The sequence below is a fragment of the Corvus moneduloides genome, chromosome 1 (genome assembly GCF_009650955.1).
Source record: "Corvus moneduloides isolate bCorMon1 chromosome 1, bCorMon1.pri, whole genome shotgun sequence".
NCBI classification, from domain to species: Eukaryota; Metazoa; Chordata; class Aves; order Passeriformes; family Corvidae; genus Corvus; species Corvus moneduloides.
Window position 1 is genome coordinate 15,841,831 of NC_045476.1, and position 13,841 is coordinate 15,855,671.

The 13,841-nt window shown below is 37.7% G+C and overlaps 1 protein-coding gene across 8 annotated transcripts in view; it reads right to left on the reverse strand.

Moving 5' to 3' along the window:
• The window catches only part of CREM (cAMP responsive element modulator), a 39,311-nt gene that overhangs the window by 24,540 nt on the left and 930 nt on the right, over positions 1 to 13,841 (reverse strand). For 3 of the 8 annotated variants that reach the window (XM_032099878.1, XM_032099893.1, XM_032099875.1), the window contains exons 2-4: positions 9,593 to 9,705; positions 8,876 to 8,993; positions 1,559 to 1,705 (exon numbers count right to left, since the gene is read on the reverse strand). In XM_032099878.1, coding sequence (XP_031955769.1) covers positions 1,559 to 1,705; positions 8,876 to 8,993; positions 9,593 to 9,633 — 306 coding nt within the window. In that variant the 5' untranslated portion in view covers positions 9,634 to 9,705. Of the gene's footprint in view, positions 1 to 1,558; positions 1,706 to 8,875; positions 8,994 to 9,592; positions 9,706 to 13,841 lie in introns of those variants that run through there. The other 5 variants (XM_032099907.1, XM_032099901.1, XM_032099887.1 and 2 more) reach the window with 4 other exon arrangements.

Sequence of the window (13,841 nt, forward strand, 5' to 3'; positions counted from 1 at the left end):
AACAGAAGGGCTGAACACCCTCTGTAATGAAGCAGCATCTTCAAGCCCTTCTTATCCAGATGAAACCAAAGCAAAATCCTGCAACTAACTAGTCAGTATTAATTGGGACAAAACTTTCCTGTTCTATTCCTTTGGGAAAGAGAGGACAGCCAGAGTTCACTTAATACAACAAACAGTTGACTTTCACTCCCCTAAGATGACACAGCAGCAGCTGGCAAGAGATTCCTGAGAAACTTCTCCTTCTGAGCTTTGAAAAAAGTCCTCTATCTTTACATGTACATCCTGACTACACTGACTTAAAGAAAAGCAGTGACAGAAACTGGGAATTACTGATGTGTTTATTGAATAAAGGTTACTCAGGAAAATTACAGTTAGAAAGAATTCCAATTAAAAAAATTATTTACTTTGAATACTCTGCTCAGACTTCAAGTTTGATCAAGTATTGACATCTACTGGACCTCTTTCAATAGTGACCAAGGATTTCAAAACCTTGAGGTCCCATCATCTACACCTACTGCTCAACAATAAAATACTCATTATATGATCAAGGTTTTATTCTTTTTCTTTAATATAAATCATATTTATAGATGTCTTTTTATATATTATACTTGAAAGTTACTAAGAAGCCTCTAACATTAAAGATGGCTTCTCAAGAAGACTGACAATGCAAGGCTTTTCCTTAACATGTTGCAACATTAAGGAAAAGCCTTGCGTTGGCCACAGGTAAAACCCCTCCCTCATAACAGGTGTATCACACATCTTTTACCAGAAATTTCAGTTCTATCTGCAAAAAGCAATTCAGTTGACATTTCCCAAGCAGTTTTTAATAAAACTAGAGCAGAGGGAGGCCCTCCTAGCTACAAAAAAAACACCAGTGGGAGGCTGAACAATTTTCAAAACACTGCAAATTCATTCTCTCTTGCCTTTCTCACTTTTTAAAAACTCTGAAAAGTTTTACACATTTTGCACTGATCTCTGTTTTCTAGTTCCAGCAACTTCAAACGTGAACATTTGCCACATAAAGGTTTGGTTTGAGGCTGCCCATATTTTTGTTATCTACATATCCACACCCACAAAAAGCAATACCAGATGCTCTAACAGGGTCTGATAGCGCCTAAAAACAAAGAACCACTTGATATAATATGCTTACTTCTACTACATCCAGACCCTCTCCAATAATAAAATAGGAGATACTTGAAAATCTATGAGTTCATAGTATCATTAGAAACATTATGTTCATAGAATTTAACAAAATGGAAAAACTGCAGGATACACTGAAGTAAGGCCATGTTATGAGACAAATTTGCTGTTGCGTAAGTTCAGACACAAGTTCCAACACAATTTCTTATAAGATAAACAGGAAGCATTAAGGAATTGCTACACAATGCTTGTAGAGCTGCTGCTGGTTGGATGTTTGCCACCTTTCCCCCTGCTGTTTCCTGTGCCATCTGAGTAAATCTTGCAGCACTGGTTGGAATGAAGAGAAACTGAAGATGGGTTGGGAAAAGAGTTATGAGGTACCAAATATTCATGAAAATGTAACAATAAAAAAGCTAACCTGAACAGCTTGCATGTGTGGTGACTGAATGACTGAGGGCTGTGTGGCTTGAATGACACCCTGGACATGAACAGTTTGACCAGAAGGCAACTGCACTAGAGTTACAGCTGGAGATCCTCTTCCAGCACTGGAAGCAGCTACAGAAACCTGCAAAAATTACAATCATCATGTTTAAGTAAGATGCCTTAAGACTTCAGCAAATGCTTTTAGAACTGACACTACAACAAACTGATTTTGTTGCCACATCTAAAATAGCTTAGATGTATATAATTATCACGTACAAAAATAAACTAGTTTTATTAGTAAAAGTTTGGCATGTACCTTTCCAAATGGTATGGAAAGCTGTACCCTAACAAACTGCAATTCTTTTTTTCTTCCCCTCCAGTGCCTTTGTATTTTCTTTTCAATGAAAAAAAACCCCAACCCTTGGCCATCACACACCAAATCTGCTGCTGCTAGAAAGGTTAGGAAGAACCTCAAGAAAAGTAACGAAACACATGCATATTCACTGGAGTGGAATGTTGGTGCAACAACATGTTGCAGAATGTTCCCAGGAAAAAGAAATCCAGACCCACTTTAGTTTGGCTTTGCTTGTTAGGTAAGAAGATATGCTTTTCAGATGGATGTCTCAAGAGACATGAGAATTCTTCAGATAGCAAAAAAATCACCCATAAAGCCATACAAGGATTTGTAAATTGATTTAGTTTAATGGACTCTTGTTATATACATAATTATATATATCAAGAAAAAGAGAGTTGGAGTATATCAGTGCTTCAAAACAACAACAAAAATAAAGAACAGCTGAATCTTCTTTCAGGCTAGCACAGCTGTAAGAATAGCTTTCCCCAGCCTGTGGCTCTCAACCCTCAGTACTGAGGACGAACGGGTTAAGAAACAGTTTAACACCTATGGGCTAAGAAATAGTTCAATATTTTTGCTGTTACTGTTAAATCTATTAACAGAAACAAATACTGATGCAAAGGGAAAACACTATGATTGATCTCAAGTTGTGTGATGAAACATCTCTAAACTCAGAAAATAAGACAATGACAAACATATACCATATCATAAAAATAAATACTGTGTTTTTCAATTAAACGGCATTGAAAAGTCTTATTTCTATATTGTGCACATTCAACAATAAACTCAGACTCATATATAAAATTCTAGTATTATTCCCTTCCTAGCTTTGTTCTCAGCTCCAAAGGTATCTGGTATGACTAAAATGAGATGACTGTGAGAAGAAAGCCATGAAGAATGGTGAATATTAAAAAAAAAACAGTTAATGAAACTTTTGTATTTTTTCTGTATTTACACTGAAGTGTTTTTCTAATCCCAAAAATGACAGCAGTTTTGATTCCTGATCCATAAGATATTGCTTGTCTAGGAAATAATCCCTTCTTGAAGCAAGTGAAAAATTTTAACTGCTATTAAGATGCACTACTATCAAAAAGACCTGATGTTGGTTCAAATTACCTTGAAGAAACAATGTTTCTAGGAAACAAAGACAGGATCTTGTCAACATTGACTAAGCAATTGTTCAATGTTATAGGACACTGAGCCGCTTTTCAGAAAATAGAACAATTGAGTGCATTTTTAACCCTGAAATGGTTTCCTTACATCATTCCTTAAATGGCATGAAATGGCAACAGGGAAATAGGACATACAAACCTTTTCCCCAACCAATTCAACAAATATTAATATTAGGAGAAATTTATTAGAAATAGATATTTGAGATTAAGCTCTAGAAAGTCTCAAAGATCTGAAGAGTATGATCTATTTTGTGGTAAAGCTTACATCCTGAACCCAAGCTTCAAGGAGAGATCACAGAGCAGTCTAAATGTTTACAAAGCTTGCTAACTTTTCAAAACATTATAAAGGCAATTTCACCAAACCCTTCCATTTACTGCTCTCTTTGTGAGAACTGCAATTTGATACAATACTTGGTGGGTCAGAAAGAACTTTCTGAGTACATCAGCCATAAAACAGCAATAGGTGAACAGTTTAAGAGTTTCTATTTGGTACACAATGGGTCAGTCACACAGAATCAGGAAATAATCCAGTACTTGAGATTAAGAAACTACATTCATTTTAAAGCTCCTTATTCAGTATAACCACACAGGAAAAAAAAAAAAAAGAAAACCTCACTCAGCTAATACTCTTTTGGACTAAAGTTTACAATATAACAAGAGAAATTGTTTTCTTCCCATTAATTCAGATAAGAGATTAAATGAAGGGGGGATAAGTGCTAAGGGAAGAGCAGACGGTAGTATTATAAAGTTTACAAGGTCCATATTCTGCATCACTTTTATACATATTAGAAATTATTATTAGAATTTTGATTCAGATTTCCCTTTGCAGTTTTCAAGCTGAATATTCCTGTGTTAACAGAAATACTAGAACATTTTGATGCTATCATGCGTAAATCCTGACTGAAACAGACTTGGCAAAAAAATTTCTTTCTGACATCAGTGATGAGCAATGCTACCTTTAACATCATTACTTCAAGGGCTGTCCGGCGCAGCAACTGAAAACAATCCACAGAAGCAACTCAGGAACACAGAGGGTGAGGGGAAGCTTAACACATTCCATGGTTTCTATGGTCCTAGGTGTGCAACAGTCACATCCAATAGCTTCAACAAATATCAACCATGCACTCTATAATAGCAGTACGGTCCCATATTTCAGGTATTTGGAAATGTAAATGCTCCCTCTTCTATGTGGGGAGAGAAAAGTAGCCAGCAAGAGTGATCAGGTACTACCTTCATCCTGAGGCACACACTTGCAGAGAAAGAGGCTGCCCATCATTTATCTAACTTCAAGATACATGGTCCATCTGAACAATTATCCTGGAGACCCTATGAATGTCAGATATCCTTTCCCTGCTAAGTATTAGAGAGGTTACCTCCACATTCAATCCCTCATACCTTCAACTTCGCCAAATGAAGAATGTAGTACACAGGCCCATCTGATTTCTGTCCCTGCTGTAGAACCTAAATACTACAAGGACTCTAGAAATAAAGTGAAAAGTAATTCTGGAAAAGTCAAGACAAATGCACGCCAGATTCACCTAACAAAGGAACAAAGGATCTGCCACACTTGAGCACCAAGTAGCCTCTACGAGGAAAAGATGGAGACATGTTTTGATCAATTCCAAAGCTACTGCCAAAATAGAAGCACCTACTTTTAAGGAAAATAAGGTTAGGTTGATTCCAGGCGTTTGGTGCCAGCATACGCTTCGAGGAATCACAAAATGGTGACACAGCTGTGCATTTATAATCCTCTAACATCAACTTTGCTAAATGGCCAGCATTTGCATTTGGCAGGCTGGTTACAACAGGCCTAGCAAATTCCTACTTACAATAGCCTAGCAAATTGCTATAGGTCACAATCTGCAGGGAGCAAGATTTAACACAGTTAGATGTCAAGAGCCCACAAGGACAACCCCTCTGAAGTGCTAAACTTGAACAGTCCCAGCTTGCAATGGCTATGTACTCCAGGCTCTGAAAATCTCCCTAAAAATCTCCCTATGCTCTCTGACAGCAGTTCTTACATTGTAAATCCTGACATATGTCTAATTCAGGGCCAGTACCAAGAGGTCAAGAGATGGTATCTCAGACAAGGTCAGCAGACAGCTCTACTGACAGATAACATGACAAAGTTAACAAAAAGTGAATTAAAGAGGAACCCATCAAGATGTAGGATTAAAGAAAAAAGAAAACACAACTGAAAGTGTTTTTGTCAAATCTGAGAAAGGCTAAAGAAAATTGACCTTACATTGTTATATTTAGTGTAGCTGAGCACAGAGCAACACAGAATACAGTGCGGCTTCTAGAAATCCTGAAAAAAGAACATCTAATTTCTCTTTGAATACCATTGCAGATATAAGTGTTTCAAGATACAAGTTTGACTACCATCAACACTATCAGAATATTCCAATACAAATTAACTTCCTTTTAAGTACAGCTCTATATGTAGCAACAGACGATCTGTGCATGTGAGACAACCCATGGAGCTCATCTCAAAACAGGTTGAGAAATTTTCCATCTCGCACCTCTGTTCTTCCCTCAAAGGCATCAAGCGTTTGTACAGGTGCTCTGTACATTTTCAACAGCTTCTAAAGACAACCACCAATAATTTTACTTTCTTACCTAGTTATTCTGGTGGCTGGATCACAAAAACATTACCATGTCAATTCATCAACCGGCTAAAAGTGAGGGATGCAAGAAATGCAACTATAAACTGATTCTATAGTAGGACATTTTATTTTAAAAACAACCCTTTAATGGACAAAAAGTGCATCTCATCTTTGCTAGTTTTCAAATTTACTCATTTTTGCTTTAGTAGAAAAAGGAATTTTGCTTTCAGCACCAGAAAATTGCAGGAGAATATAGCAGTATCTATGACACAAGCTAAGGAAAAAATGCAAACACTGGTTTTTTCCTACAAATAATATATAATAGGTCCTTTTTAGCATTGGAGGTTATCCCATCACACCAAAGTGCTCCAGCCCACACATTCTTAATGTCTCCTCTCTCTCCCAATAGGGAGACATTAAAAATGCTTCAGCACAAAACAATCTCTCCCTTATCATCTTATGGAGTACCTGGTCCATCCTTTTAAAACTAAATGGCAGGTATTTCTTTAAAAAGCCTGGACTACAGAGGAGGGAAAAATAAGTCTGCTGTTCCCCCAAAAAGAAGAAAAAAAAAAAGTGCCCATCTCCTATGTAGTTGTATCCCTCAGCATTTTGCTAGTCACTCCCTGGCCAAAGACAAAATTCAACTAAATATCAAGCACATTAAAAACCATTACATTCCATCTGGACATAAAAACTCCACCTGTTTTACAGGAAGGGCAGTCACCTGCTGGCACAGATGCCCACAGAGGTTCTAGAGACTCCATCCTTGGAGATATTTACAACCCAGGCAGACACAGTTCTGGCTGACACTACTTGCACAGGCAGGTCAGACTAGATAACCTCAAAAGGGTCCTTCCAAACTTCCAAACAACTTAATTCTTTGATAATACACAGAAAACCACAAATTAAAAGATAGTGCATTAAAATGTTTTACTTCTGACTGAACAAAACCAAGGTTGAGCAAATATTTTGCTAGAAAAAACACATAGACACCCCTCTCGAGATATCTGAAAAGGAGCCCTCTGTTTCAGTGACCAGGCATTTTATCTCTCAGTAAGAATCAAGTCATTCTTTTCTCCTATTTCTGCATACTTGCAACGAAATTTGTAGGAGGGATGATTGGAAGTTGGCACAAGATACATTTCAGTCCCTTTTAGTTGTTGTCTTCTCTTAACTGCACTCCTCCACAGGCCAAAGAGGGAGAACGGATCTCTGCCCCTCTCTAATAGTCAAAATACACAGGCAGTGGACCAGTGGCACAGACACGAATTCCTCAGAAACACACATATTTCCCACCTGGACCACCACAAAACCAGTCAGATGTCCCACAGAGGGGCCTCCGGCGGGCTTTAACGCTTCAACATCCAGGCCCAACTCTCCATGACAAAGCGCCTCACCTTCCAAGCCAGCCAGGTAGGAACACAGGCTAAGAAAATCCTACTCATCTTAAGCCAAAGGAGCGTCTCAACAAGGCCTGTCAGTGACAAGTGTTCTGTCCGGGCCGTTCTACCACAACAAATGCTGTGGCAGAGCAGCCTGAGGGCAGCAAGGCCGTGTGTGGGGCTGCAGGCGCTGGATGCCAGCAGCTGAGGAGATGGGCGCAGGCCCGGAGCCCTCGGAGTGGGAGAACAGCACCAACCCCACTTGTCTGGGCAGCCCAGGAGAGGGATGTCGGCTCCAGCTACCTGCACCAAGCAGCTCTGACAGGTCCAGGTTGGCTCTCTGAGCCATCTGACCAAAAAAAGGGACTCCAGATGCCAACTCCAGACTGTTCCCCCTCAGCCTTCAAACTGAGGCACGTGTTTTGGTTTAGTGCTAATTGAACGATATTCATCAATGCTTCAAAGTTATTCATTTTAGCTGACAGGGATGAAACCCATACTCAGTACAGCTGAATCTTCACACACAGTACTTAAGCATTAAATGCAGACAAACATAAAAAGTGTTATACACTGCACACTGCAGGAGTGCAAAAGCTCTCCTACAGCATTAGTGACAGCTTTGTCTCCGGATGAACGTTAAACACCCCAAGTGAAAAAATTCACAGGTATCTTCTTCAGACACTATTGCACAAGGCAATAGATTTTACACATCAATCATCCCATGAAGCTAAAACAGAAAATTAGAACTACTAAAGAAGAAATGAGGGGATGACATCAACAGAGCAAACCAAATAAAATTCTTAAAGAAAAAAACTGAACAAACAATATTCCCAATGCTGCATGTATCAAAACCAACAAAAAAAGGTTGATAAATATTTTGCAATCTACTTTGTGTCTGACAATCTGACAAAAAGAACAGCTGCTTTCAGTTTCAAAAATATATCTATAATGTAAATCTAGTATTTAACATACCAAATACATGGCATCAAATCTTAGCAAATAACTTCTAACTTCCAATGATGAAAAAATTCTGTCAGACATTTTTTAAAATCAGTTCCTTTATTTAACAAAGGGGTTTTGAAGATCCTTTTAAGTGGTCCATACACTTTTCTGAACCTATAAATCTTAGTAGTCAGGAACACAATTTCTCTCAAGTGCCGAATGTTTCAGTACATATTTTTAATGTCTGAGGATTGTTACTATATAATCTTTTATCCATTAACTACCAAAGAATAATCCAGGTAGAGCAACAATACAGAACATGTAAAGTATGCTTTAGAAGTTCAGACACTGTCATTGGATACACAGGGATGAAACAAAACAAGCATACATTACAAATGTACTTGCAATTAGATGAAATACATTCTGTACAAAAACTGGAACTAGAAGAAAACCATGGTTATTTTTATTCACATTTTCTTTTTTGTTATACAACACACTTCAAGATACACAGATGGTTTAGATATGTTTGATCTTGTAGCCACCTCAATTCCTTAAGACTGTATCCCATCTCTGTAACAATCATCTTGTGAAAGTAAAAGGAAAAAACCCATGTGCCTACTGATCACTCTTCTCTGAAAGGACTCCTAAAAGTGTTACCTTTTAACAGACCTGATGTTTTGTTAGTCCTTTGCTAACTACTGCAGTATTCCAGTATACCTTTGCTATATTTTTCCTATTTAATACCAAGACTTATAAAACATGATAATTCCACACAAATTGATAGTTTAAAAATCATAGTAGCTCTAAATACCACTTTATTGATTCTTCTCATCTTTACACATTTCAACTTACCTCAGATCCTGAGGAAATCTGACTTTGGCCTGGCTGATTCTGAAGGTGACCAGCACTTCTCTTTGTCAGAGAATCCACTGTATTGTCATCCTGTTCAACCATTTCCATGGTCATCAGTCTAAAAGTAGGTACATACACATTTAAATAATGCAGTACAGGGAGGTATATCAGGCAGCTATAGAGAGTAATTCCAAACTATTTTTAATTTGGAGCAGACAGAAAATAAATATGTTTCTGTCAAACTGAAGTCCTTTCTTCATTCCCCTGTATTAAAATATTTACTCATATAGCCAGGAGCTCTAGAACAAGTATTTTGGAAAGCTGCAAGGAGAGGCAGTTCCAGAGATGGTTCTCAGGGAGGGACAAGCAGCATCTCAGGGTCCCATGCAGTGCTGGTAGTGGGGCTGGGAGTGCAGTGCTCTGGAGCAGCACTGCCTGCAGCAGGTCCCTCAAGCTGCCCAGCAGCCACAGGCTGCTACAGCCCCCTTGAACCTTCCAAGATGCCTATTCCCAGCTGGGATCTGTGCTTGAATTGTCTGTAAACTACTCATGGCTCAAGAGTCACAACAATTCTTCTCACTTTACAGGTTTAAAAGTATGGTAGAATTTCATTGAAAAATAAGCAACTTGCTGACCTTCAATTTAAACTAAGACTTTAAACTTCATACAGAAAGCTTCCAAATCTGCTATTTATCTGCTATATAAAAATGCAATTACCTGACAGCTCCTTTTCGGTATTTCTTGGCACACTTAGTCATAACGGAAGGTGTGAGTTTTAAAACAAGAGCCTGGATCTCTTCAGCTCCCTTTCTCTCCTACCAAACCCTGCACTGAAGGTGCAACATTGAACAGGTGATGTCAAACATTGCCATGACAACAGGTCAGTTTACAAACAGAACAGGGACAGGATAGGGTCAGGCAGAGGCAGGCAGGATGCCCTGCAGGCATGCTCCCACCTACACCCTACTTACACAACCAATCGAGGCCGCAAAAGGAAGACATGATATTAGTTGAGAGATTTAAGAGCCAGCAAATCTCAGTTCTCCAGGTTCAGTTTCTGTACCTAGGGAATGCTAAGCCCAACTGAACTCAAAGCTCAATTAATTTCAACTGGCTGATAGTCACTCCGATTTCTTCTCAGGACTTGCACTGAGAGATGAAGAGGCAGGGAAGGACTGCTACCCGCCTGACTCTGAGACTCTGGAATTTAGTATCACATATTATAAGTTAACTACATTAAATCAAATTAAATGTAAACCAAACTCCTTTTGTGGCACTATTTTGCAGAACATTCCACAATCTTTGAAGAGAATGAATTTTATTGCTTTTTTAAATATCAAATTTTTGCCCAGAATAAAGGCATGAAAATATGAAAAGATATCCAATCAAATGATGCAGAGAAGTGTATTTTCTAGCTCATATGCCTGCAGTGGTATTCTACTGACCAGACTTAACAGTACAATAGCTAATGGTAGCCAAGATGCCCACAATTCAACATTTTACGGGGTAACATGAGTATTTCTCCCCAGAGAAGTTATGTATTCTATGCCAGTATCAATTCAGATTAAAATCATAAGGAGCTATTTTACACCTAAAATCTTTCTACTTTTTTGTCATGTTAGTTACCACTAATAACCTTTTTCTCTAGATACAATCTAATTAAACATCTACTGAAATTCACCGAAGTCTAACAGCTCTGGGGAAAATGTTTTCACCAAGCTTTTCACCATAATTTTTTATAAGATCTTATCTAATTAAACTATTCTGGTTTTATATAAATGTGCAATATAATAACAATAATAAAGTAGAAAAAAAAAGTTCCTCCTTTGTAAACTAGAGTCTCAAATATGAAAGGTGTATCTGGTTCATGTAAGAATAAGCTTCAGAACAGCTCATACACCAAGGAAGATTAAATAATACATAGGTACTGGCAACATATTCATTGTAATCTCTTTCTGAAGATGGAAGACAGTCAAAATTAATTCACTTTATGAAGGCCCTGAAGTATTTTTGTATGCAGAGCCATCTGTCACAGACAACCTACTGTTGAAAATAAAAAACAAAAACCAAACAACAAAAAACCCGAGTACTTTTATTCCCACTGAATGCATTTCATAGAAATTTTACCCAGAAAGAGCCATTTTTCATCTTGGAAAAAATTTAGTTCCTAATTCTTAGCTTAATTTCTCACTGATTGCAGAACACTATAAAAATGTATTTATTTCTACTACTTTATCAGGATTTTTCTCCTCAAGTCTTTTCGTCTGCAGCACTTTACTAAGTTAGCAAAAAGCTGCAAAGAGCATCAGTGCAGCAGAAAACCCACCACAGTTATTCCCCATGTTTTGTAAAATGCAGTATGGAGAAAGCACTGTATTTTTAGATTTATCTTTAATTAGAAAAACAACAGCAAGTACTATACATGTCAGTGAAGTGACAAACATGATTAAGATTTATGATATACAAAGAAAACTCTAGAATTTATATAGATTTTTCCATTTACAATTGTGTATATTCTGACTCTTACTACAAATGATTGCTTAATTTAGAACTTTAGCAAGGTGGAGTAAAATCTGAAAATTTGACTGCCATAAAATGCAATCACTACTGTGAAATATAGCAAAATACTTTCCCTAGATAAGCTCAAACACACTTCTTTTTGACAACCTCTGTGACCAGACAGTGACTTGACTTAAAGCAACATCCAAATACAAAGATCCAACCATAGCCTAAAAAAACAAAACAAAAACAACGAACTATATGAGTAACTTTAAAAGATACACAAGCTAGCTTGGCATAAAACTTCAATGAGAAAGATGACTTAAGACAAAATGTAGCACATTAGTATCACAATTCAGACATGTTACAAGGTTAGGAATCTTCGATAGACACAACCATGGGATCACTGAAGTGGCAGGAGCAGGTCAGCTGCAGTCATTTGAGCCCCCCGGGTCAGCGGTGGCACAGTCACACTGAGCTGTGCCAATTCATGTAGGCTGGTGCACAGCCAGGCATGCCAAGGAACTCCTGGATTTCAGACTAGCTTGTCACTGTCTTGGAGCAGTCTCATAAACTCTCAGATTCCTAAAACCTGAATTGTGCAGGGTTTTTATTTCCTGTACTACATATCATGTCAACATGAATACATCAAACTTTTTAATAAATACAGAGAAAAAAATACTGAGCAAAAAATACTGAGCAATATCATAATTATGCTTTTTCGAATATATCAGTAATACAGACTGTGGCAGGAAACAGTTACTAATCTAATCCAGAAAAAGAGTTTCCACATCTACCACACTCAGTCTGCATTGCAAGCAAATTCTAACATATTCATTGCTTTTAAGTGTCAAAGGAACAGAATTTTCCACCAAGCACTTAAAATCCTTCATGAAAGTCTATCAGTAGCACTACACATCACACTTCAAAGTTCACATTACCTTCCTTCTATTTTAAAGGAAAACTACACAAATAGTTTAAAGTAGATGGTCTTGGGTCCTGTTTAGAATTATATAATGTTTTTCTTCATTGTATGACTAACTATATACAAGTTTTAGTCATATACTCAGTATTAATACTTTTTTTCTTATTCTTTTATCTTAATTGCTTACAAAGACTGAACAATAATTTTAAATATTAGTCTGGATTTTTAAATTAATAAACAAATTATACCTCTGCACTCCCATAAAAAGGGGACAAAAAATGGTTTTTCCATAATGTAAGCAAAGATACCTGCTTCCTACAACATAGCAAAGAGATCTTCTGGATCTGGCAGGAAGTTTAACTGTTACCAAACTAGCAACATTTAAATATATATAAGCACATGTTTACTACAGTCACTGAGACTAATGGACAGCAGGTCAGTAGCAGATAAACACTGATTAAGATGATGCATAGAGTGCACATCAAAAGCTTCATCAGCTGTGATCAGGTGAACCATCCCTGACAGGACAAATCTGACAGACAGAATCAGCTAGAGGAAAACAGAAAATTTTTCCTAGAAAATTCGAGGCAATTTAGAGCTAAAGGTGTGAAATTTTTATATTTTAGTCCATAGGTAAGAGATGAAGGATAGCATCCCTATCAAGACATGCTCTTTTGGAATAAAGAGCACAAGAAATCCTTTCACTCCCCCCAATACTGCTGTTTGTTTTACATCACTGCATATTAATATAATATTTAATGTCTATTGGTGAAATTATACTGCAAAAGCAAATTGCTACAGTATTTTGCATAATTGGCAGTGTGTGACTATCTAATTAAATACCCAGAGACATTTTAAAAAACAACTTTTTTATTTCAACCATCCTTTATACATCAGGGATCGCTTACAAAGGTGGCTAAATACAAAAGAGATCAATCATAAGGGGCTAAAAAATATGTTTCGGCCCTTGCTCCAAATCTCTTTGAAGGCTTTTATTCACAGGGGAGTTACTAGAAAGCAAGAATGTGAATTTACAAACACCTGGTTTGCATTTATTGATGACCCCACAGTGAGTGTGGAAACTCTCAGAATGCACTCGTTTCAGAAGAGCATTGTGTTTTCAAGTATGAACTCTGTAATAACTGTTTTACCACCCTGGTAGTGTGAAAGACACCAGCTGATAAGGTGGTCACAGAATTCAGTCAGGTAAAATTGTGCAACAGCACAACAGACCCGATTTTGAAAGTGCAAACTTTTAGTTTCCAGTATCACCAGAAGTTTCATCACTAAGCTTCTTGTGCCTCCTTGCCTCCTAGACTCACAATGTTTCCCTTTCTTCCCCATTCTTTTCTTCTTTGAACACCTTAGCTAAACCCTAAAACCCAAAATCTTTAAATCCCAACCTGACATTACCGTGAGCACAGGCAATGCTACCTGGCCACCTCAACCATCCCGACACGGCAGTAAAGAGCCGGCTGCGAGAGACACACGGTCCCCTCTAGAAGAGCCCAACCAGCCCCTGGATAGGCCAGAGGATCAATC